General features: G+C 46.8%; 1 protein-coding gene across 2 annotated transcripts; it reads right to left on the minus strand.

Moving 5' to 3' along the window:
* Window positions 1-111: 111 nt before the first annotated feature.
* cdh24a (cadherin 24, type 2a) lies at window positions 112-23,399 on the minus strand. Of its 2 annotated transcripts, none has more exons than XM_086116072.1 (14): window positions 23,334-23,399; window positions 14,640-15,048; window positions 10,083-10,377; window positions 9,196-9,315; window positions 8,454-8,621; window positions 6,677-6,858; window positions 5,479-5,735; window positions 5,261-5,397; window positions 4,987-5,108; window positions 4,729-4,846; window positions 3,260-3,571; window positions 2,436-2,622; window positions 1,948-2,329; window positions 112-1,883 (listed from the first exon to the last, which is right to left on the minus strand). In XM_086116072.1, exons 2-14 carry the CDS (start codon window positions 14,967-14,969, stop codon window positions 1,197-1,199), a joined length of 3,297 nt encoding a protein of 1,098 aa, XP_085972198.1. In that variant the 5' UTR covers window positions 14,970-15,048; window positions 23,334-23,399; the 3' UTR covers window positions 112-1,196. The 2 variants fall into 2 exon arrangements, with proteins under 2 accessions (XP_085972198.1, XP_085972197.1); XM_086116071.1 differs by having other exon boundaries at window positions 5,180-5,397.
* Window positions 23,400-25,303: the final 1,904 nt, after the last annotated feature.

Consider the following 25,303-nt stretch of genomic DNA (forward strand, 5'->3'; position numbering starts at 1 on the left):
AAAGTAATCTGCAGATTTAGACGTAACGTGGAAAGGAATTATTGTTCGGTATGCATCATCCTCAACCCCCCCCCCCCCCCATGCAACCGATTGACTACTCACGATCCAAAATCAGCAACAGCAGTAAACTGTTTTTTTTTTTACCTGCACAAGGTTGTTGTTTTACTGAACTTTGACAAAAGAACACAACAGGCTTCAACAGTGACAACCAATCAGATCAGTCCAATTCATATTCAATATCATATCCTGCTCAATAATTGATGAGGGTCCATTTTTCCAACGTTGCAGATTTTCACGGCCGTGCCGGAAATGAACGTCGCAAATCAATGTGCATTTTTCATCGGTTTCGTGTTGAAAGCCCGAGTGCATTATTCAAATGCCCACCGTGTAAAGTGAAAGACGATCTGTGCGTTTGCCATCGCGGCGGCTGTGAAATGACAGTGGTGGTGGGAGGTGATCGTGAAACGCCGTGCTCTGGATATTCCAAAGGTGGTCCCAGGTCAGCCGAGAGACTGGACATGAGAACATTTGCATCGACTGATTCTGCATCTCGAAAGGTGCGACTGACAGGCAGCCGCAAACGGCGCCGCTTTGTGTAACCCAATAGCCGGCGTTATTGGGGCAAAAGACAGCGAGGACTTCATCTACGTTTGCGTCGACGGTTTTAAAATTACAGAAACAAAAATCATTGCGACAGACCATTACCACGATTAATCTAGAATTTTGGAGCGTCTGAATTTGGGGGCTGACACGAAGCCAGTCACAAGAAGCAATCAAGCCACATCGCGTATGACAAAAACTTTCCTCGTGTCTGGCTCAGTTCAGAGCACTCGGACAGTCGCTCGCGGCCTTTTGCAGGACACATTTTCACGCTTTCTGGCTGAGGTTTTAAAAGCCGAATGGAAGGACGAATCCGATGACCGCGTGGCTTTGAAGCAATTAGCGGGCCGCTGGATTTCTCAGTCATGGTTGTTTGCCTCCTCGACCAACACTTCCAATTCCGTCACTTCAAGCTGCGTTCTGCGGCAATTTCCCACGCTCGAAACCATGAAAGCTGCCACAGTCGGTTCAATGGATAAACACGGAATTTAGCGTCCGCTATTTGGGCTCTTCGTAAATCAGGCCCGTCGTCTCTCCAGGTTCTCGCGCGGGGCCTCCTCCTTGTGGGACTAAAGCGGGAATGCAAATGCTTTCCCTCAAAAGTCCCACCTCAGTACCGCCTTCTCTTGGATCTCGGCGGTCTGGGAAGGAGCAGCTTGGACCTGGCTGGTCTGGGCGGGCTCCTCGCCCGCCTCCTGCTCCTTGCTACTCTTCCTCTCCCTGATGAGCGCCACCAGCCGCTGGAACTTGACGTTGAGCTCCTCCATGCCTCTCGCCGTCGGGTCCGGGTCCTTTCCGTTCTCGCCTCGCTCGTCGTCCTTCCCGTCCTCGCTCCCCAGTGAGCTCAGCGACTCGGCCCGTGAGTCGCGGCCCTCGAATTCGTAAGTCTGCAGCGAGTCGTACGGCGGTTGCGACGGGTCGGACGTCACCCGGTTCAGACGGAAGTTGAGCAAGTCCTCCATTCGTATGGGTTGATGGTTGTCAGGTATCGTCCTGGGTAGAGTCGTCGCCGCGGCGGTTCCGTTCAGCGAGCCCACGATGCTGTACGTGTCCGTCGCTGGGAAAACGGGAAGCTTTGCGTTGGGGTAACTCCGCTCGGAAATGGACGGCAGCGACCAGTCGGTGTCGGTGTCCTCGACGGTACAGCTGGTGGCGCCGGTGCTGATCAGGGTCTGGTTGGCCGACGAGCTGCTGGGACTGTGGCAGGAAGAACCGGTCGGGTCGGAGCAGCTCAGACTGGCCGGACCGCTGATTGGCGCGGACTGGACCTCCGCTGGGGTGATCTGCAGAAAAAAATAATAAATCAACGCTACTTCCTGCATCTCAAAACGAGACCTCAACGGTTACCTTAACGCGGTCCTGCTTGTGTGTGTCAACATCCATCTTTGTTCCATCTTCAGTCCTGCCCGTCAGCCGACTCAGCGTGTGCGCCGCTAACACACTAGCTCGTCCCGCCTCGGGAGGGCCTCGCTGCGCCGGCTGGTTCCGGACGATCGGAGCGGCGGCAGGGTGGCGGCGGCCCGGTGGAGGAAACTGCACGCCCGCCTGCAGCGGCCCCGCCTGATAGTAGTAGTCCCGGAGGGAAGGCAGCGTGTGCACCCCGTAGCACAGCCGCCCGTACACGGGCGCCGAGCCGGGCCGCTGCTCGGGCTCCGGGCACGGGTGGGGGTTACGGGTCACACTGTACGTCCTGGCCCGCGGGGGGGGCGCGCTCTGTTGTGTGTACCATCTGCAGAGGCAATGAGCAGCCAAGTAGCAACACTTTGTGACTGTCCCAAAGTTGATTTTTCACACCCGAACAGTCACGGCGACCTCTCACTTGCCATCCAACTCACATGTTCCTGTGCACGTTTTGGATCCTGTGCATGCTCTGCAGCGCGGCCATGTCGAAGGCGGCCGTGTCTGCCTCGCCTCCGCCCTCGTCGTCATAGGAGATGATGTTCTCCCGGATGTCGTCGTCCTCCAAGGAAGAGTGGGCGTCTCGTTTCTGACGTCTCAGTGACAGGGACAGCGCGCACACCACTATGGGCCAGAAATACATTTGGGGTCCATGTAATACAGTGATCCGTCGCTATTTCGCGGTTCGTTTATCGCGGCTTCGTGGCATCGGTGAACATTTTAAAAAGAAAAAAGTGTTTTTTTTGAAGTCCGCAAAAATCAGTGTCTAAGTGTTGTTTACTATGCGTGCTAGTGTGTGCGCACTTTGCTCAAGCGCTGAAGGTCCACGTGGGGCACGTGTGTGTGTGTGCGCGTACACACATGGTTGTGCAGGTGAGTGTATGTGTGGTGCTGAGAGAGAGAGAGAGAGAGACAGAGAGAGACTTATAAGAATAAAAGCAGGTCTCTCCATCCTTAATTGTCTAGACAACCTTAATTGACTAATCATAAACACTCTGCTGCAGATCCTAGGCTGTGTGTGCGTGTGTGCGTGTGTGTGTGTGTGTGTTAGTGTGCTCTGCTCAAGCGCAAAGGCCCACGTGGGGCAGTTTTTTAAAAATATATGTAATTGGTCTCTACTTCGCGGATTTCCCTTTATCGCGGGTGGTTTTGGTCCCCATTAACCGCGAGAAACGAGGGATTACTGTAATCATTTCTGCAAATGATTTTGCGGAAGTTAGTGTTCGCATCGCCCTCTTCATTCGGAGAACCGGCGACCTACCCAGCAGAGTGGTGACGCAGGCCAGCGCCGCCATCAGGATGACCAGGGTGAAGACGACCGAGGGCGAGGCGGAGGGCGCCGGCCGGCACACGGCGCGCCGCTCCCATCGCCGCCCCCGCGTCCGGGGGCTGCGCTCCTCCGTGCGCATGCCGCCCCGCAGGCACGGGCAGACGGTCACGGTGACCGTGGCCGTGTTGGCCAAGCCCGAAGCGCCGTCTCGCAGCACCACCGGCACGTAGAGGCTGACTAAGGACGACGAGTATCCGGGCGCCGGCTCCAAGGACGACTGCAGCACCAGGCTGGCCGTCACGCCTGAGGACGACGACGGCAAAACGGCATCGTGAGTCAGCGCACAACTTCAACATCCATTTTTTATCCTCTTCTGTCTTTTTCCCTTCATTTACTTCCCGTTCTTTTACTGGCCCTTAACATACATGACATACTCGACTGTTTTTTTTTTTTGTTGACATCCTTTACTCTCCTTGAACATCTTGATCACTCTTCACTGTCTTTCACTTTTGACTCCGCGGTCTACGGGCAGATCAGTACAGTGGTACCTCTACTTACGAACGTCTCTTCATACGAAATGTTCAAGTTCCGAATTGCCTCAATGGGAAACTATTGCCTTTTGGTACGAAATAAATTTCAAGACACGAAAGGTAAAAATACGGAATACAGTAGGCTGCTGCTCGCAGCTCCGAGTTTCCTGAACGCAACACACTCATAGCTGCTCTGCCATTGGCTATTACCGAGCATCATCCTGGCATCCCATCAACCGTATGTGTCAATAAGTGTAGATAGATAGAGATGTGTCTATGCAGCATCATCCTCATTCGCCCAGAAGGTGTTCCGATAGTTGTACGTAAATTTGAATCACCCAGAAAAAGTTTTGACCAGTCGGGCGATGGCTCACTATGCTGACGTTTGCCTTGGACATTTTCAAAGGATCGTTAAAAGCCGACAAAAGCAAATGTTCTTGGATCAGGTCTAAACAAAACGCCAGGCAACAACCACTTCTGAGAGGGAACGTGAACTAAAGAGGGCAAAAAATGATGAGGACGCAGTTGAAGGTTAAATGACCAACATTTTTATTCTTTACGCTCTTCTTTGTTTTTGACATGATGCACAACTCTCATTTATTGTGCAATCATCTAATTGTAATGTATTTGTTACATATTTTGATGCCTTTTTTATGATTTAGAAAACATTTATGTCTGAATTTTTTGGGGGGGGGGGGGCTTGGAACGGATTAGGGCATTTACATGGAAAACGCATCTCAACTTACAAATTTAAGACATTTCTTGCAGAACCAATGAATTTCATAAGTGGAGTTACCACCGCATTGCAAATGTGTATCCCGTATTCTGCCTCGACGTTCTTGCATCGCCATTTGCTGCCGTCCTTTAACTGTCCCTCAACAGCCCTTTATTTCATTCTGTACCGTACTCGGCCACCCGGTCATGTCATACCTCCGCTGTCCCTGATGGAGAGGTTGAGGGCGGCACTGGACTCGGGTGCGATGCTGAAGTGGACCGGCGCGTCCTGCCCTCCCTGGTCTCGGTCGATAGCGCGTAGAACCTGAACAACCTGCGGGACATGGACGTCATGCGACTCACGGAAAAAAATAGCACACGGACCTTGAGGTGGATCTCAAGGAAGCGGAATGAAGTGCTTCAACGGCTTTCCATAGATGCCATCAGAATGCAGGAAGGAAACATGCGACAGACCTGCCCCGGGGCGCTGGAGTCGCAAACCGATGTGGTGTATTGTCTGTCCAATTCGGGCGCGTTGTCATTCTGGTCCAGTGTTTCTATGGCAACCAGCACCCTTGCCACAAGATTGGGGTTGTCTGAACACAAATGGAAAAGCTCTAAATGTTCATCAAGTCATCGCCGAAGTTCCATTAGTTCCACCGCGCACTTTGCAGACGGTGCTTTGGCTGATATACGAGCAGCGGGGCCCCGGTCTCCGACAGGGGGGGGGGGGGCCCTGGAAACGCACCCCTCTGCGCGGCGATGACAGTGATGTTGTGCCACTGCTCCCGCTCTCGGTCCAGCTCCATCACCGTGCTGATGAATCCCGTGTCGGAGGCGATGCGGAACAGAGCCTCGGGGTCCGACTGAGGATCGATGGAGTACCTGCGGGGCGGGAAACAACCGAAGAGTGAGCGAGCGAACGAACGTGGGGACAAAGGAGGTGAGCGATGGGCTGATAAACACCTGATGTTGGCGCTTTGTCCCGTGTCGGGATCCACGGCGTGCACGCGGCCCACCGAGCAGACGGGCGGGCAGTTCTCCGACACGTCCAGATGGTAGCGGGCCTGGGAGAAGCGCGGCGGCTCGTCGGCGTTCAGGACCATTACCCGTACCATGGCCTGGTCCTTGAAGGGACCGTCCTTCAGGTAGCGGGGGTCCACCAGGGGGTTGGCCACCTCCACGGTGAACGAGTACGAATTGCGAGTCTCGTAGTCCAGCAGCTGGTTCGTCGAAAAAGAAAACAATCTGGATGTTTTTTTTTCACCGGTTAGTACCCATTCGGGCTGGATGATAAAGAATCCCATTTTGATTGCAGTTGAAATCGCAATGAATAAATCGATTATTTATTGACTTCAAAACGTCGTTCGGTAAAACGCAACTACTCAAAAACTACTGTCATGGCCTCAAGCACGCTCAAAAGTGAAATTAGTGTATTAAATATTTGAGCATGGTTGCCTTCTTGTTTTGGAAGTGTCCCTTGAGATGTAAAATATTTGCAGAAACACCGTGGCTCATTCGTATATCGTGATGAAAAAAAGTGTTTTGCAGTTACTTTTATCTTTATTTGGACTTTTGTTTTATCTCACCGGTTGGCTCTAATGAGGTGGATTAATTCTCATCCGGGACCTGAATTGCACACTTAATTTAACATTGGCTGTATTGTCATAATCTGCAAATGTCGTTAAGAATCCCCCCCCCCCCCCCTCACCGCACCCCCACCCTCTGAGCACAAAGACACATTTACCTGCTCATTTTAATACATTTTTCCGTGCTGATCACAGACGGAATGACACAGACAGTTTTAATGGCGAAACATAGAACATTATGTCGGGAAATGTGAGTTTGGCGGACGATTTCTCGGCGCTAACGATGCTTTTTGTCAATTAAGGAATAAATGCACATTTGTGGGATGAGCGGCACAAGCGGAGCGTGTGTAAAATTTGCCCGGGCGCTTCAGTAACGAGCCAAACAAGCCATTACGGCCCGGTCGCACACTGCTGTGGTACGGCTCAACTGAGCACTCTAAATCAGGGATGGGCAGCTGGCGGCCCGTTGGCCACAGACCACACTCTGAGTGGCCTCTTGATTAATTGTCAGCAGCAACAACAAAAAAAGAATGTTTTTTTTCTTTTCTTGGGGCCGCTATGTTGGAAGTGCTCACTTTGTTCAGCACAATGATGGCTTCCCGCTCCCTGGCACTGATGTTGAACGTCTGCGCCTCCTCAGCGTCCATGATGGTGAAGTCCAACAGCGCGTTGTCGCCCACGTCGGCGTCGGTGGCGGTGAGACGGCCCACCTCCACGCCCGGCGCCGCCAGCTCTGACACGGAGAATGCCCATGCACCTGCGTGGGGGTGTGTGTGTGGGGGGGGGGGGGCAAACAAACAAACAAAAAAATATGACATCCAACATTGTGAAGCGACATGTTGGATCAAGTGGAAAATGATTGGCGTTGATTATTTACGCATTATGTATTCAATCAAAGGACATATCCTTCAACGCAAGTCTAATAGCTTAATGCTCACTCATAAAGGGAAACATCATGGACGGGCTAAAGGAACTAGCATCAACAATGTGGTAATTATAAAGCTTTCAACAACTTCAATTTTAACAGTCGTCTTATGTGTTACAGCATCACATCTTTGTGTAGTATGTATTATAACGCCCCCTGGTGGCCAAAGTGAGCACAGAACAAGCAGCAGCACAATGCCCAATGAATTGAATTACCATCAAGATGCCCTCAATCTTTAATTCTTGACACTTTATGAGATTATCTTATTACTGCATCTTTTTCGATACAATACTGCAGCATGCTAATACTCTGACTCAAAAAAAACAAACTACTCATATATTTGTGGGTATTTTAGGGAGGGCTGGAACGGATTAATAGGCATCTCCATTCATTTCAATACCAAAAGATGAGTCGAGATTGTTTTGAGTGAAAAACATTGCCATGGAACGTATGAAATTTCTAAGTCAAGGCACGGCCGTCCTGGCCTTGCGCGAGTTAAGCCAGAGGTTTGCTTGCCAAATCACACATTTGCGCCGGTTTAATTGGAGGGAGCGTCCTTGGTGACAGTTAATGACTCAAATAGGCCGCGCTGTATTGTAATGGTTGTTCAAAAAGAAAAGCAACACACATAAAAAGGAAAAGAAAAACACCCCCTTCGCATTCAACCAATGTCCCGAACGGGAACGTTTGCTTTAATTATCTCTCGAAAGAAATTAATGACCCCGCGCTTTGTGGCTAGTAAAGGACGGGGCGACGGGCCCGGTGGGGGCAGCGGTGGCGCTTCACAGCAGTCGGATTAAAAGTGAATAAATAACACACTGGCGGCACGTTAATATTAAACAGCTTCTATAAAGCAACGTACGCCGGCGAATATATCACAGGAACGAGCTGGCAATGGCTTTAAATGCGATGACGAATGGCCGCCTGGCGCGTGCACAGAGATGATGTACGGCGCAGAGAAACGTGGCATACGTCTCACCGACCCGAGTGTCTCGCCGCTGATTTGGCTGCCTATTGAAGCGTACGGCACTGAACTTTAACGTGAATTATTAATAGCACGGTTCAGGGAAGGAGATGGACATGCTATTTCACTCCCGCGTGACCAGGCGCGGCCCGTCGGAGGCCGCGGAAGCAAAAGACGAACGGCAAACGAGCGTTCGCAAGGACGAATGTCATTTTGCCGCAGGTTAGCGGAACGCCGCTAGGAACCGTGCAATCAATTGAACCCGGACAAACTCGAGCAGCTCACGGGATTACAGCTTGTGTCGTCAAACAAAGCACGTAACTTTGCCTTGAAGTCCGCTAGCTTAATGCTAACACACAATGGGAAAAGCCATTGATTAGCTAAAGAAAGTAGCATTGATGTGAGGAAGAGGAGGGAAAAGTGAGCTACGTGGCTGCGCAAGCTAACTGCGCTTGCTACTTACTGCGTCGGAAGTTAGGCGGGTTGTCATTGACATCGCTCAGCCTGACGGTGACCGTGGTGGTGCCCGACAGGCCCCCCAGGTGGCCCCCCATGTCTCTGGCCTGGAGTACCGCCACGTACTCCTCCTGGGTCTCTCGGTCCATGTCGGGCACGGCGGTCCTCAGGATGCCTGAGCGGAGGAGGGATGGAGGAAAGACTGATTGGAATCAGCGCCACCAAGTCGCTCGGGATCGACGTCAAACTTGCTCAACTGGGACAATGAAAAGCGGCACTGCTGGCAAAATGTGCACGCGTCATCCGGACAAAGTGAGTGGACATGAGCAGCCACTAAAATGTCTTGTTTTTGTTTGAAAAACTAATTTGAATGCAGTCTTTTGCATATAAAATTGAAAAAAAAACCCCCACGGATAAGGCGACTTTTCTACAAGAATTTAGTTGAAATTTGTACAAAATAATTCATTACTGTTTTTCCAGCAACAATGCTTATTTTGTTTTCCCTCAAAAACTACATTTGGGAACAACTGCAAAACATCATTATTATGATTGACTTTTTATGTAAAATTTTTAAATGCAAAAAACATATACAGTATATTGCAAGAATTTAGCTGGAAATTGCACGAAAAAAGTCACCGTTTGGCAGCAAAGCACTACTTGAACCGCCTGAACTCACCTCAACATAGTTTGTTGCCACAAGATGACACCAAAGCAACACTTTTGTTTCTTCATTTATTTTCGCTCCTGACCTGTCTGCGGGTCCACCGAGAAGTAGTCGTGTCCTTCAGTGATGGCATAGACCAGTCGGGCGCTGTTTCCATACGTGGGGTCGTCGGCATCCCTGGCCGTCACTTGGATGATGGACGTGCCTGCGGGTGCGTTCAATAAACACGTTGCGCATTGCCCAGCGGATTAATACAGGATAAGCTCGGATGTCCGTCCATATGTTGACAATGAAAAGAAAAAAAAAAAAGCGAAAGTATGATGCAAGCATTGGAGCGCGACATGCACCTGCCGGATGATTGTTTGGTGTATAATGCTTATGTTTGGATTTTTTTTTTTTTTTTTGCGCAGCGCTGAAGTGGATTATGCAAAGGCAGGCGTTAATGCTAATCGGCTCGCCAGATGATTGGATGGGTTGTTTGAAATGTTTGTGTAGAGATTACGGCCCCCCCCCCCCCCCCCTAAAGACTGACTTTGGTCATTTTGTGTGTGTGTGTGTGTGTGTGTGTGTGTGTGGTTGTGAATGAAAGGTACTGAAGAAAATGTCAGTCAGCGCAAAGGCTTGATAAATGCCTCAATACAAATGTATTATTCATACGTGGCGGCTCTGGTATTCAAATTTCAAAGACCGAACCCTTACTTAACCTTAAAACATTTTCGGAGGCTTATTTGGAAAATAATGCAAAAACTATTCCGTGGCTTAATCATAATGCTTATTTCCTATGTAATAATGAACACAGTGGCGGTACACTTGAGGTATGATGATTTAGAGATAACGTGATTTGAGATGAATCAATTCATCTCAAATCACCTTTCCCCCTTGAAACGAATGGAACCGCCGTTAATCCGTTCCAGCCCCCCCCCCCCCCCCCAATATAAATAAAAAATTGGGGTTGATTTTTGTATATTGTACCTATGTTGGCCATCTCGGGCACGGTGGCGATGTAGGGCTCGGCGGGGAAGACGGGCGGGTTGTCGTTGATGTCCTGCACTCTGATGATGAACTGCGAGGACGGCTCCAGGGCGCGGCCCGTCAGGCGGTCGGTGGCCGTGGCCGTGAGGCGGTACTGGTCCTTCTCCTCGCGGTCCAGAGACTTGGTGACGTGGATGTTGCCGGTTTTGCCGTCGATGACAAACACCGAGCCCACCCCTTCGCCCTCCAGCGTGTACTTGGTGTGTCCGTCCCCTCGGTCCATGTCCGTGTGCAGCTGGTGGGCAAAAGACAAACAGCTTTTGCATTGGCCGCTAATTGACATTCACATTCATTTGACTGGAAAGGGCCGTTCTCGAAGAGCTTTGGTGGAATTAAAACAATACGAGGATATCAAGAAATAAAACGGTGTGGTTGAAAACTTTGGCGATAGAATGCACAATTTGATCCCCTTTAGTTTGTATGTGTTGCTGCTCGGTGTGTGTGTTCAAAGGTTCCATTTCATATTTTGGTGCATTTCTGACAAGACATCATGTAAAACGTTAAAAAAAAAGAAAAAGAAAAATCACATCAAAAAGATGTCCAGTCATACGCAATATCATCAGAAAATGGCAATTATATGTTATGTGGAGCTTGTAGCGCACGTCCAGCGTGATTCACGTTACCGCGTGACGTGCTCGGTCAGTCAATGAGAAACAAATGGTACCAGATGTTTGTGCATGTGTGTGTGTGTGTGTGTGTGTGTATGTGTGTGTTGACGGCACTAATGGGAGCATGCTGATGCTTGTTTACTCGACCCACGCACACAAGCCAGGGGAGGTGTCAAGTTTTTTTCACCCCCGCCCCAAATTCAATTGAAGCATTGTCCCCACATACATAAACTTTCCTACTCAGGATAATGCAAAAACTTCATAAAATTTCTCCACAAGTAGAATTCATTTTGTCACACACCTGTCTTTCAGCGGAGAAAATATGTTTGATGAAAATTTAATTTTTTTTACACAATTGCAAAAATACATACAAATTGGCCTGTAAATCTGAAAAAAAAAATGGCAAAACCCCGCCAAGCATTTTACCAAAATGATTTGATAGTTCAAAATTTTTTGAACTATCAAATCAGGATAAATTGAAAAATATATATTTTAAGTGTTTTTCATGTCTGTTTTTCAACCAAATTAATGGAATAGCTTTTAACTGTCAGGAAACATTTATGTGTGTGTGTGTGTATATATATATATATATATATATATATATATATATATATATATTTTTTTTTTCCCCTCAAATTCCCCCCTAATTATTTTCTCCTTTTAATTTTATATGGACATGAATGTATTGCAAGTCCAAAAAAAAAGCGTGTGTTGCGTGGCAAGCTTGCAAAGCAAAGGGGACGAGTGTGTGTGTCTGCGTGCGCGCGCATGCGTGTGAGTGTGCAGAAATGGCAAGGCTGCAAAGAGATTAGTCAGCTGCTGAGCTTTCTGACCAGGAACCTTGGCCGTCCTTGCGCCCTCAGGCCACATGTGCTCATGGTAATCTCACCAGTCTTACTCACTCACAAGGCCGCGCATATTCACTCTGAAATCATGACCTCATCCTGTGTCACTACAACTCGAAAGTCCTTCCAAAACACGCACAGACCTCCGCTAAGGCCGAACCATATGCAAATGCGTATCCGATACATTTGGCGAGGCTGTTTCACTCCAATCCTGTAGGTGGCAGTCTTGAATAAAAAAAATAATAATATAAAATTATATGACAACTTCTGTTAGCCGGTCAATGGCGTTTTGCATTGCATGTTAACATCAAGCGACTGAACTTTCATCAATATAAAATTTTGTGGTTTGGGAGAACATTTTGGCAATTATACATAGAGTGTGTAATGCTCTTTTGTTTAATCAGGTCAGGATTTTAAAGACGTCAGCTGGGAGTGGCAATTAAAAGGAAGCACGATTTGCCTCTTACTTGGAGAACCACGCGAGTCAGAGAATAACAGCAGGCATTAAAGAACACTTTAAAAAGTGTCTTTTAGTAAGTTTAAGCGTCTATGAATATGTTTACCGTATATCGGAGGGGTAAACCTTGGCACTAACTCCTTGGCTTCAAGATACCACAAGATGGCGTCAAAGCGAAATGTTTTTATTATTCAAGGCTTCGGCCTGAGCACAAAACATTGAAACGTCATCTTTTAATATTTTTTTTTTTTAACCATATCAACTCTGTTCAAGTGTGAGGAGCCCAAACATATCCGACATCGAACATGTTGGCCTTTCTCTCCCTCATAATCAGCGTGAAAAGCCGAGACATCATGCTCGGGGTTCACCGGATTGTGAGAATACGAGCAGTGCAGGTGTTCCTAATGAAGTGGCTGGTGGGCGTGCATCTGGAGCATGCGTGCGAGGCAGTCGACGGGGTCGAACATAAGCTCAAAGTACATCTGTGCTGGAGGATAACGATGAGGATTAAAAAAAAAAAGTCATAATTGCGCACCCGACACCATACAGTTTGCGCGATAAGCGATATATATACAGTGTATATATATATATATATATATATATTTTTTTTTTTATTCGTGCTTCCCCTTGCCTTCGTTTCTTCCTCAAAGCCATATGTTTGTGTGTGTGTGTGTGTGTGCGCGCTCTCCCATTACCCCCTCCTGGGCTGAGTGTAATTGTTGTCTCAGGCCTGCTGTGCTTCAGTCAGTGTGAAAAGGAAGGAAAAACGTCTCTCCCCCGCCTGGCAAACAAAACGGCGAAAGCACAATCGCGCTGCGGCACTCAGCCGCCACCTTGCTTCCACCTCCTGCGGCAAAGGTGGAGACGCCGCTTTTTGGCAATTTCACAAGTGGTGCAAAAAAATAAAAACGTAGTGGCGCCTCGAGATAGGAGTTGAATTTCTTCCGTGAACACATTTGGAACTCAACACGTTCCTACCTCAAATCATTTTTTCCCATTGAAATGAATGGCAAAGCCCGTAATCTGTTGTAGCCGTTGCAAAAAATGTTTTTACACAAAAACTAGCATGCTTTAATAGTACAATTTATTTAAAAAATATTTAGTGATAAAAAGTAAGGATATTACTGAATAGAACACAGGTGTCAAACTCAAGGCCTGAGGGCCAAATCTGGCCCGCCACATCATTTTATGTGGCCCGCAAAAGCAGATCAAACATAGAAGCAAAAATTTTAATCCTCATATGCAATAAATAAGAGAAATGTTCGAAGCATTTTCTTGTTCCCAAACCCCCCATGATAGTAACTTAAGAGTTGAATCAACAGTTATTCGACTTCTTTCGATGGTTTCACAACGGCCCTCCAAGGGAAACGGTAACGAAAATGTGGCCCGCGACAAAAATGAGTTTGACACCACTGGAATAGAATATTTAAAAAAAAAATTTTTAAAAAGCATTTTCTTGCTTCAATTCAATGGACCTTGTCTTGCTACTGGTATGTGGGCCTTGGCCACCTGGGGGAGTATAAACTGTTCTACAGATATAGATAGAGACTGTTACGTCTGAGACATTTTCCACAAAGGATAAAGAATATGTGCACAGTGGTTCCTTTAGAGATGAGTTCCCCGATTTCCAAGTTTATTTATTATTTTTCATGAAATACTGATAGATTTGACAGATGGTTCTGTCAAATCTGAGGGAAATCCCAATTTCTGTAAAAACAAGGCGGAGTTTGCCATTCTAGTTCTCCGTGGCTCGTTGTAACTTATTGAAGTGGAATCCAAACTTCTCTACTCCAAACTTCGCCACCGCTGTTTTTGTTCCAAAAGTATCCGTATGTTGACTGATGTTTGAGTACTTTTGCCACCTCTGATTTTCAGTCGAACAATCCGAGCTGCAAGGAGAAACGAGGCTTTATCTTAACACGTCGCCCAGACTTTATTGCGCAAATATGGAAGTAGCATTCCCCTGATTGCTTTAGCGCCGCGCGCTGACTGTATCAATAACAAGCAGAGCGGGATATTAAACATTTATGAGGAGTACGGCGCACGGCTAAGAAACCAATCTAGGCTGTCATTGTAAAGTATATCGTGCGGGCTCCGAAGCGGCTGGCAGCGCTTTCCTGTTAGCGTTACGCCTCGCCACTTTGACTCAGTGCTGGCGGCGACATGAGAGCAAAGCTATGAAGTGCCACAAGTGGGGGCTCCCCCTCGGGGCCACCATGCTTTCAGGTGGGCATCTGTGGCACTTTGTCGCTGTGACGGGTGAGAAGATTCCCCTGCCTGCGATAAACAGGAAGTCACGTTAAACGCCCATACGCATCCGTTTGATTGGCTAGCTCGTTTTTACTTGTATTTATTTGACTTGCATTTGATATTATTTTATTTTGTGTGATATTGTATACTGGTTCTTGTTTGACTTTTTTCTCTATGATAAAAGCCAAAATTGTTGTTTAGGGAAAAAAAAAAAGAGGAATTGAATGTCTTCCGTGAACACTTTTCTCAAAACATTCCTATCTCAAATCATTTTTTCCCATTGAAATGAATGGGATACATTGTGCTCACAATGCATCGTTATTTTGGCTCCACTTACCCGTCCGATGAGCACAGGTTCGGGGCCTCGGTACTCCTCAATGACGAAGAACTGGTTCCACAGCCAGCTCCTCTTCCGGCGAGATCGCGGCCGCCCGGTTCCTTGCGGTTTCCTTCCGTCCGGCTCTGCCTCCCGTGACCTCTGCTCACCCTGCGCGGCGGAGCCCTCCTCAATTGGCCCTTCGACTTCCACACGAGTCCTCCGCTGCGTCACGGTGAGCCCGGTGCCCAGATTAGCCGCTAAGCCCGAAGACGGCCGAAGTAGCAGATCTTGCGAAGTCACGCGGCCGGCGCGCAAGAAGAGAAGAAGAAGCACGACGTGTCCTCTCATCGCTGAAATCTCAGTGGACGAGCGTTGAGGAGTTGACGTCCATCTTCTCCGTGCTCCGCCGGATCATGTTGTGCAAATTCTGTTTGTCAAAAAAAAAAAAGGTTTATGATTCTTAGCACACGGAGAAACAACAAGTAAAATAAAGAATGAATGTTCAACAAAGAATCTTCTCTACCTCCTTGTTCGTCTCACTCATTATGACAACTTGACTGAAGTACCAGAGAGCACAAAGCAGTGAACCCTAACAAGCCAGACGTTCATCAAGTCGTCCCCCACCCCCGCCCCCCCACTATCTCGAAGTTTTGCAGCTGTAGGAGGCACTTTGATTGTCTCGCCACCAGGACAGCGGAAAGGTTGCTCTTATCGTTCCAAAGGACACATATTCACAAGGCTTCCATTCAAAAGGAATATTGCACACTTGACTTTGGCAATTTTGCCATTTCAATCACCGGAGAGAAGTCATAAATAGCTCATTAACCTTTCTGGACTCTTAAGTGGCCAGTTGAACCGCTTTCGCTGTCTCAACACAAATGGGATGAAACTTCCTTGCCAATTTTCCTCAATTTTGTCCTTTCCAACTTCTGCTTTTTAAATGTACGGGAAATATACATCCATCCATCCATCCATCCATTTTCCGAACCGCTTGATCCTCACTAGGGTCGCGGGGGGTGCTGGAGCCTATCCCAGCCGTCTCCGGGCAGTAGGCGGGGGACACCCTGAATCAGTTGCCAGCCAATCGCAGGGCACACAGAGACGAACAACCATCCACGCCCACACTCACACCTTGGGACAATTTAGAGCATCCAATCAGCCTGCCATGCATGTTTTTGGAATGTGGGAGGAAACCGGAGCACCCGGAGAAAACCCACGCAGGCCCGGGGAGAACATGCAAACTCCACACAGGGAGGCCGGAGCTGGAATTGAACCCGTTACCTCTGCACTGTGAAGCCGACGTGCTAACCACTGGACTACCGGGCCGCCCGGGAAATATACAGTTGAAGCCAAAAAAATCCTCAACTATTTTCCTTAACACCTTTAAAAGAAAGCTGATGAAGTTAACTTGACAAAACAAATGATGTAAAATTGCTTTCTTGACTGACTTGGTGCTTTCATCCTTCCATTTTTCGGTAGGCGCACCCCCCCCCCCCCCCCGCACAAAATTTTTTGGACACCCCCTGATGTATACTCTATTGTCTAATTTCTTCCTATTGAGCGGATTTAATCATACAACTGGCGAAAATCGGTTTTAGTGAAGAATTAAACTTTTCTTTTCAACCCGATTATACAATTCATCAACTTTTGGAGCAAATTCATGTAATATTCTTCGTTCCTGTAAGAGGCCTTTAATGGCTTACCACGCTCCGGTGGAACAAATGAACGATGCAATTTCAAGAAGTGGAGGTGACCGTTGAGAACAATTATATTTTAATTAAAAAAAAAGAAAAAAAAGTGAAAGCCCTCTCTGCCAGCTGCAGAAAGAGCGCACGATTAGCAATCCAAGAAAACAAGGTGCAACTGCACTGAGAAAACTTGAAAGAAATGACAATGTCTTTCATACTGATGAAAGGAACCGATGGGAGTTCTAAACTTCATACCGTAAAACATGCCAAGAAAAATAAAAATGGCCAAAAATATGCACGAGCGTGCTGTAAGGACTTGGATAAACACCAACCTGAGGCCTTTTCACCATGTTTGTCAACAATTTTGGGTGTCAGAACGCGGGTGACCTCCGCTGAACTGACCTGAAAGCGTGCCCAAAACTTGCTGCGCTAGTGATTGCGCCGTCACGTATACACCTTACTTTCTTCTTTTCCCCCTGCAGGGGTGAAACCGCTTCTGCAGTACCACAGCAAAAAAAAGTAGATGCAAAAAGGGACACGGGGGACGGGGGCCACGCTTGTGGAAGGCGATCGGGAGGCAGGGGTGACACCCAGTAATATAGTTGAAGTCCAACGGGAGGTAAAAATGCTCAAAATGCATGGGGAAAATTGCTGAGTGCCTGGAGGGTTCGCTCTTGTGGGGGGTGGGGGGGGGCATGACATCTTGTGAAAAAATAAAGTGGCTACAATCTTGTCATCAGCATGCCAATTGTGTTTTCATCAGCATAAAAATCGGCGTCAACGACGTCAGCCTGTTTTCTAAATGGCCTTTGTTCCGTCAATTGATGGCTATTATTTGTCATTTTATTTGTTCTGTCGGCTGTAAAAATAATGTGGACAATAAAAAAGAAATAAAAATAACAAATAACAAATACGCACGCATAAAGAAGCCAAACTCAAACCCCAGACCATGAAATGTGTGTTTGGATGATTGACTTGTGTGGTGATTTTTACAAATGCAACGCCACTTTGAAGCGTAAAATATTCACATTGGTGATTTTTGATCCTGGGCAGCAGTTGAAATAAAAACAGGGAAAAAAAAACCCCAAACAAAAACGATATCTTCAAAGATTTTTTGTTTAATGATTTTCTAGTGCTTGATTTTATTTTATCATCATCATCATCATCAAAAGTGCACTTGTGTTTTGTCCACTTTTTCTTCTTCCCAGTACGAGCGCGACGCGAGTTCATTCGAAGAGGGAAACTATTTTGTATGCAGTGATGTTTATTTGTTCCTCGTACCCAGTTATCATAACTGTAAATAATTGATGGTGAAAATCCTGTTCCGCTTTTCACTTTTGTGCTGAAGCACATTTCAAATTGTACTCTTTTATTTATTTATTTTTCGACTTTGATTCGGTACTTTTACCAAAGTCCTTTTTTTTTTTGTTTGTTTTTGTTTTTGACATAAGTAGGCCGATTTACCACATAACAAGGGGCTGGTAGGCAGATAGCGGCGGGGGATGGGGGGGGGGTCCCCTCAAAATGAGTTACTGTACTTCTCTGCAGCATGGCAATTTTGTAACGTTTTTAAAAAATGTTGTAATCCGATCGAAACGAATTTTGTTGTCAAATAGGTTTTTCGACACCCAGCTTTGTGAAATTCGAGATTCGACGTAGCTGTAATGACCAACAGATCCCTGCAGATGGCAGCACTGCCTCATTTTGACGACAAGCTCGGCACAGCTTTTGAGTAGAAGATAAAGATTCAGAGGTGAATCTTTGCTTGTCAAGTCAACTACGAGGGAGAGCAACAGCAACGCGTTGAAAATCGGACAAGTTTAGGTCACCTCACACTCAAAGAAGAGTATGCAAACATCCAGAATAAATAGAGTACATGTCGCTGTAGATCGTAGTGTGTAGTGAGAAAAGAGGATGAAATTCATGGAGTGAATGAGGAGCAGCGTGTTAAAAAAAAAAGGACTGACGTTCAACTAGTTGCATAGATGCATTTCTTACTTGTATATCTTTAAATATCTTGTTTAGTGTTTGCGGTGTCACAAAAAAAAAAGGGGTTTTCACAAAAAGAAGGACACATTTCTGACACTTTTTGGTCAGAAATCCGTGTTGATACATATTGAAATCGACCCATTATATACTGCCGAATATCAAAGAAAGCAAAAAGTGACGAGAGAAACGTTTTTTTTTTGTCGGCAGGTGAAAAAAAAGACGAATGGTTTGTTTTGGGGGGTTTTTTTGGTTTTTTTTGGGGTGGTGCTTGTAAGATTCTTTCTACAGGCCACGTAAGATACATCAAAATGCTCTCCAATGGCTGACGATTTGGGGAACTGCTTTGAAAATGTCCGGCAGTGAATGACTCAAAACAAAAAAAAAAAAACAACAACAACATAATAATAATAATTTTCAGACAAATTCAATTCAATTGGCTCACTGATGGGCCTGGTTGGGAATCACTTAAATGCTATTTGTGGACAGAAAACTGGTTTCAGCCAACATTTATTGGCCTGTGGTTAGAAGCGCTCTGACACCGCCGCGGCCTTAAGGTGACAGATGATGACCTCACTCAAGATGGGCAACCCACCCCCCTCTTGACTGCGCCTGCCCTTAAGACGCCCATTAGATATCAACATCAATGATACGACCTCATCACATCTCATCTCATCTCATCCTCCCCAAAAACATGACGTGACTGCTTCCTTGTTCGGTGTTGGGACGCCTCACCTGAATCCACCCGCCCGCCCTCTTCTTCCCCTCCACCCCAACCCAAATTGCTGGCATCTGTTATCTCTTCTTTGCACGCACGCACGGCAGGCGCTCAGGCATTATCCACACGCACACACACACACACACGCACACACACACACACAAACACGCGTGAAAACAGATCTGGTCAAAGTTACGTGCCGGATTCAAATGCGGAAATTCCGCCACGTGCGTGATCAATGCGGCGGCTAAAACGTGGCGCGAATAATGACGGCGACTAAACAAATGCGCTTTGATCCATTTACATGCAAATGAGCCCCCCGGCCGCTTTTTGACGAGGGCGTAAAAGAGAAACCCAACATTGTCACGGCAGTTAACGCGGCGCTACGTAATAACTCGTGGTTCCGTGAACCCTTTCGGGGTGATGCTATTTGCCAGCTAGTGGAAGGGGAGGAGACGCTCTCATTGGTTGCCGTGTCAATCACAGACTCTCACGACCGAGTCGCACGCTGTAACACTTGCCACACACATTTAGGAAGTATCATCAAAATAAATCTTTTGTAGCATGGAACAAAAGTGACGATACACTTACTTTTTTTTCCAATTTCATTTCATTTCGCTATCATTTGGATAGATGTGAAGCCATCTGCATTTGTCAGCTTCGGGTTTGCAGTTTTTGTTAGCATATCGTTCCTTTGCGCAGGGCTCACCAATCACCGGAGATTGGAGCAGCGTTGCAATTTTGACAAAAGACAAAAGTTTTTTTTTTTCGTCTGTTCCGGACTGCAGTTCAGATTTGCGATTCGAGAAACTTTACTGCTCCAGAGTAGACAATTTGGTGGCTGAAATTAGACTAAACATTAGACCAGCTGGAAGCAGGTCTTAGTCGTGGCGCAGGCGGTGGAAGGTGATTTGGTGGATTTGATCAAGGTGCAGGCAGATTTGTGAGCTCCGTGGATATGTGTGATGGATCTCATAGACTTTCTTTCCATGATCCGCATGTGGAGATCTTGCAGTTCCTGATAAACGTACTTGACACACGTCAATCTCCTGCATGGACTCCAGCCATGTAGACTGTACGCACTCTCCTGCACTGACTTTAAAGGAACCGAGAGGAGCCATTCCCATTGGCCGGGAAGCAAGTCGGCTGTGTTAACCCCCACAACGGCGCAAGTGTCTAAAAAAAAAAAATTAATAATAAAAAACCAAAAGAGCTAACGTTGCTCTCAATCCATCAGCTATATGCTTGCAACAGTTGCAAAAGCAAAGATCAGTCTACTACTGATGGCCTCATGTCTGTCTGAATGATACATTATAAAAAATAAATAAATAAGGTAGCAATCTGTAATCATTTGTCACTAGCATTGCATTGTAACATCGTTCATTTTTGTTGTCATTATGGTTAATATGATGAACACATTTTTTTTTGTATTCGTTGATACGACGCCTCACCACTCTCGCAATATATGTAATTTAAAACATCTCATCACTATGAAAGATCCATACGAGACCACCCACTTCAGTTTCCAAGTAGGGTATGTTCCCTTTCACCACACCAGAGAATTCCCAACGCAACGCCCTCCCAAAGAGACGCTCGCCTCATGGATTAGCACATTTATGACACCGTTTATCATCATCCATATGTAACGCTTCACACCAGCGATGTAAAAGCCTCATTTTAAATCCCTCCAAAAAGAAAATATATATATATATATATATACGGAAAAAAAGTATGTCTTCTGAAGCACTTTTGTCTCTGCAGTTATTGTGCTTTTTTAGCACAGCTCAGCTTTGGCGGCTTTGTGTCATTCACTCTTGTTGCGACTGTGTGCATGTGCGTGTGTGCGTGCGCTCGCACGTGCGTAAGCATGAAACTGAAAGTGTGATTTGCTGGTCGCTATGATGAGTGGCGACATCACTCCAAATGGCAAATCGCTGTTCCCGTCGCACTTTGCTCCGCAACAACTTCCATTTTTCTTAATAAAAATAGAACCCGCCGTGCAATGCATGCCAGGCCTTTTACATCTCGTCGTAGATGGAGGCACTGAGTAAGAGAAAGGAGATGAATGGATGCATGGTTGGATGGATGGATAGATAGATAGATGGAGGGAGGGAGGAGTGGGGGGGGGGGGTTAATGGCTAAAGTACATGAGAGGGTACAAGCTTGGCGGGCTGAAATGACCAAAGCGGAGATACATTCGGTCCCATTTGAGCATCTCTGGTCGCCTTAGTGCTTATAGAGCTCTCACCCATTCTTAGTGCGCACACCCGCGCGCATACACACACACACACACACACACACACATGCATGCACACGCACACACACACATCAAAAGGAGTGAAAGCATCTCATGAAGAAAAATGTCCCCGCATGAAATGGTAGAATATCAAGATTTGTGTCACATGTAGGTAGAACGACAAGAACACACACACACACACACACACACACAAATAGAGGCACACACGCATGGCTAAAGGGGTGAAAGGGCCTCAACCATTTTCCTCATGTGGACAAGACAAAATGTCGCCATGAGGAAAAATGTCCCAACACTAAAAGGCGAATGTCAAAATTTGTGCCGCATGAAGATTAAAAGACAAGAACACGAACACACACACACACACACACACATGCACGTCTATATAGCAATTCAGGGAATTGATGGTATTTGGTGGGTTTGGGAAACGAGCCCTGCCATAAATAGTCAAAATATGCAAGGAATTGACACAAAAAGGGGGTGTCCTTGCGTATAAATGCAACAAGATGGCGGCAAAGTCTTTCTGAGTGCGAGGATCATCAAGCATCAACACCATGCATCCAGCACGTATACGGTCATGATCCTATTTTAATGACTGTCTTCAGTCGTTGAAATTATTCAAAACAAACAAACCATTCATGAGGCTCATCGATAATATTAGTTTGCATGCCAGCCGAGACATCACACAAACAAATTACACACAGGCACTTCACACAAACCGTATTAAGTCATTAATCTTTTGACATTTCCACAAAATAAAGAAAATGCAAGTGAACACGGGCAAGACAGAAAAATGACAAAGTATACAATGCAGGCTATTAGGAGCGGCGTTGGGAAGTGTTGCTTTCTTTAGATTTCCTGTCCCCTAAAACAACCAAATAGCCTCCACGGCCTCGAGAAAGTTTGAAAAACTGTAAAACTGACACCAGTTTTACAGAGTGACACAAAATTGGATGAACATGTCCATCATAGCAACACACATGAAAAAGATTCAAGGACCCGTGCGCAAAATTCAAGAGGAAATTGGCCCCATTGGTTTGAAGCAGCCATTTCAAGACTTTGAAGTGAAGGGAATTTAACATTGCTGACGGGTTAGCACGTTCGCCTCACAGTGCAGATGTCATGATTTCGAATCCGGCCCTCCTGTACCCGGAGAAAACCCACGCAGGCCAGGGGAGAACATGCAAACTCCACACAGGGAGGCCGCAGCTGCAATTGAAACCGGTACCTCTGCACTGAGAGGTCGGCTTGCTAACCACTGGACCACTAGGCTGCCCTATATGTTATTAGTTAAAAAAAAAAAAGTATATTTAAAAAATGGAAAATTCTCTCAGAATATGCAAAAAAACCCAAAAAAACTAAAACAAATTCAAATGTACACCTAAGTTAACCACTGTTAAAAGTTGGACTTAAAAGAATGATATCTTTTTTCCTCCTCCATACATTTCCTGCACGTTCCAGAAAGGATTCGGTGAATGCTGATAAGTGGATCCATTCTCACTTTCCGATGGGACTTTTTGAATTTCCTGCTCGCATGATCTAAGAAACATCAGTATCACACGCATGCACGCACACACACACACACGCGCGTGCACACACACAGTCACACACGCACATCTGGCCCTGCTTGTTAGTGCTTCCCAAGTTCGCGGAGAGACGCACTAAAACAGCCCGCGGCATGACCTTGTCTTGTTAAGAGGCCGGACAGTATAATAATAATAATAATAATAACAACATGAAATAAAGTGACCTACTTGATGTAGCGCCCCCCCCCCCCGCCCCCACTTCCCCACTCCACAACTGCACCCCCAAGCCCTTGATGTGATTCACACACTCGGGCTGAGCCCTTGTATTATAACCAAGTCAACACTGCTGATACTGATGATGATGATGATGATGATGATGAGGCGCCAGTGGCTGCAGGTGATGCTGTGATGGCAACATGGACGATGATGATGATGATGATGAGGAGGACCTCCTCCATGCACGTGCAAGCCACAAAAAAAAAAAAAAAAAAAGAAAAATGGTGAGAAAGAAAAAAGAAAGTCAAGCTTGGATTGTCGTACCCGGCGTGCTGCTGAAAGCGATCCTGCGCGTGGAGCAGGGCGGACGCCGAGGTTCATGTGAGCTTGACGCGCGGTCTGTCCCCTTCACCCAGCCTCCCTCCCTCCCTCCCTCGCTCTCTCTCGCGCCCCTCCACTCTCTCTCTTCATCACTCTCATCCGCCCTCACTCGTCTTTTCCCTCCATTAGTCTTCAGCGTGGAGGAGGAGGCTCTCTAAAAGCTTGCTATTTTTGAGGAGGGACACTTTGCCAAGCATTTAGGGGGGTCTCGCTTATATACAAACGACACATACATACACACTTGCGCGCACACACTCAGACATTGGTGCGCGGCGCGTGCGCGCACACACACACACACACGCACACACACACACACACACACACACACACGCACACACACGCACACACGCACACACACACACACACACAGACAAATCTGGAGCCAGCTCACTTTTGGCTCATGCCGAGCTGTGCATTTGGTACCTGGGCCTTCAGTGGGGACTTCATGCACCTGTTCGCACCACCGGCGCAAGTCGAAATGATTACGAGCCACCAATACGATCAAATAATGCAAATGTGACGGCGCACATCTGTGCCATGTGCATCATCTGGAGCAGCTAATCAATGATTCATCAAACAACACCTTTGACTTGCGAGCGCAAACTTGACGGCAGTTGAACTCAGTTCCACTTAGTTCACAAGCGGCAGCGGTTTGGCAAATACAACTGGGCGGGTCAGGGGGGGGGGGATTTTAGCATCATTTGACGCATGGTAAAATCTCAAGAAGCCATGTTGTAAATTAAACAAGTTGGAGCTAATCGCTTGAAATCGCCGTTTCTCACACAGTAGCAACCCTTGTAAGGTTAAAAAAATGAAAATTCCCCCCACCCTAACACTAAGAATCCACACAAAATTTGGTAGCCATGATAGGTTGCACGAAAAAGAACCCATGCTTGAAATTTAACAGCAAATCGTCCATTTTAGTTTGGAGCAGCCATTTGTCACACGGTGATGCCCCTTGGAAAGGGCCCGCTGACAAATTAGCCCGCTGGTAACAGTTTTACCGATTGGTCGGGAATTGGGTGGACATGTCGACCATATCAGAAGTTACGAGAAAAAAAAAATCCCAAAAGCCCATAATGTTAATTGAACAGGAAGTTGGCCGTTTTGTTTTGAAGGAGCCATTTCTTGCTCAGAAGGTTCCATTGGAAAGTTAAAAAGTCATCAATTAACCTTCACACCAGTTTCACCAATTAGTCCAAAATTTGGTGGACATTTTTCATCACAGGATGCACAAAAAAAAAAAAAAAACTCGTACAGATCCATGCCCGAAATTGAAGAGAAAGTCGCCCATTTTGGTTTGAAGCAACCATATTTGCTCTCTCGGCGAGGGAATTCCCTCCAGATGAACGTATCAAAGACAGACTGGTGACGTTCAGTTGGCGACTTCTTTTTGACGACGCCGTCCGATTGTGGGGGGGGGGGGGCAGCCAAGAGTTTGATTTCCAATATGGAGAAGGGGGCGCTACTCACAGCTTCAATGAGATGATGCGGGTGCCTCATGTTGGGGTCCAGCAAATCTGCTGGCCGAGTGGGACTCGTTCGTCAAGGACGCGTGGAACAACGATGGAATTTCACCGTTTTTTTTAACTCTCTCCCGCTTCACACGAGTGTAATTTCTCTCCTCGGCTTCACGCTTCTTTGATGGGATTTTTATTTCCCGGCTGGAGGAATAGTTTTAATGAAGTGAACGTTTCCCAGACAATTTATGTGCCGCTGCGCTTCGCTTGCTCATGAAGCTTATTACCTCCATCAAGGAGCTTGTGTGTGTGTGGGGGGGGGCACTCTTGTACGCGTTCAACTCGGTTGCGTTGGGAGTTCAGAGAGGAAGGCACTCTAGAGGACCACTAGCTGCTCCCTCAGCGGAAATCCCGACGGAGGCAAACATGGGGAGAAAAAAAAAAACAACCATC

This window comes from Hippocampus guttulatus, chromosome 7 (assembly GCF_054856545.1).
Source record: "Hippocampus guttulatus isolate MCC_2025c chromosome 7, RoL_Hgut_1.0, whole genome shotgun sequence".
Taxonomy (NCBI): domain Eukaryota; kingdom Metazoa; phylum Chordata; class Actinopteri; order Syngnathiformes; family Syngnathidae; genus Hippocampus; species Hippocampus guttulatus.

Coding starts and splice junctions, on each gene's coding strand:
- cdh24a (XM_086116071.1), bottom strand. CDS start 14,969: ATGAGAGGACACGTCGTGCTTCTTCTTCTCTTCTTGCGCGCCGGCCGC. Junction 9,316..10,082: donor GCCCGAGATGGCCAACATAG/GTACAATATACA, acceptor ACGCACCCGCAG/GCACGTCCATCATCCAAGTG. Junction 2,330..2,435: donor CAAAACGTGCACAGGAACAT/GTGAGTTGGATG, acceptor TTGCCTCTGCAG/ATGGTACACACAACAGAGCG.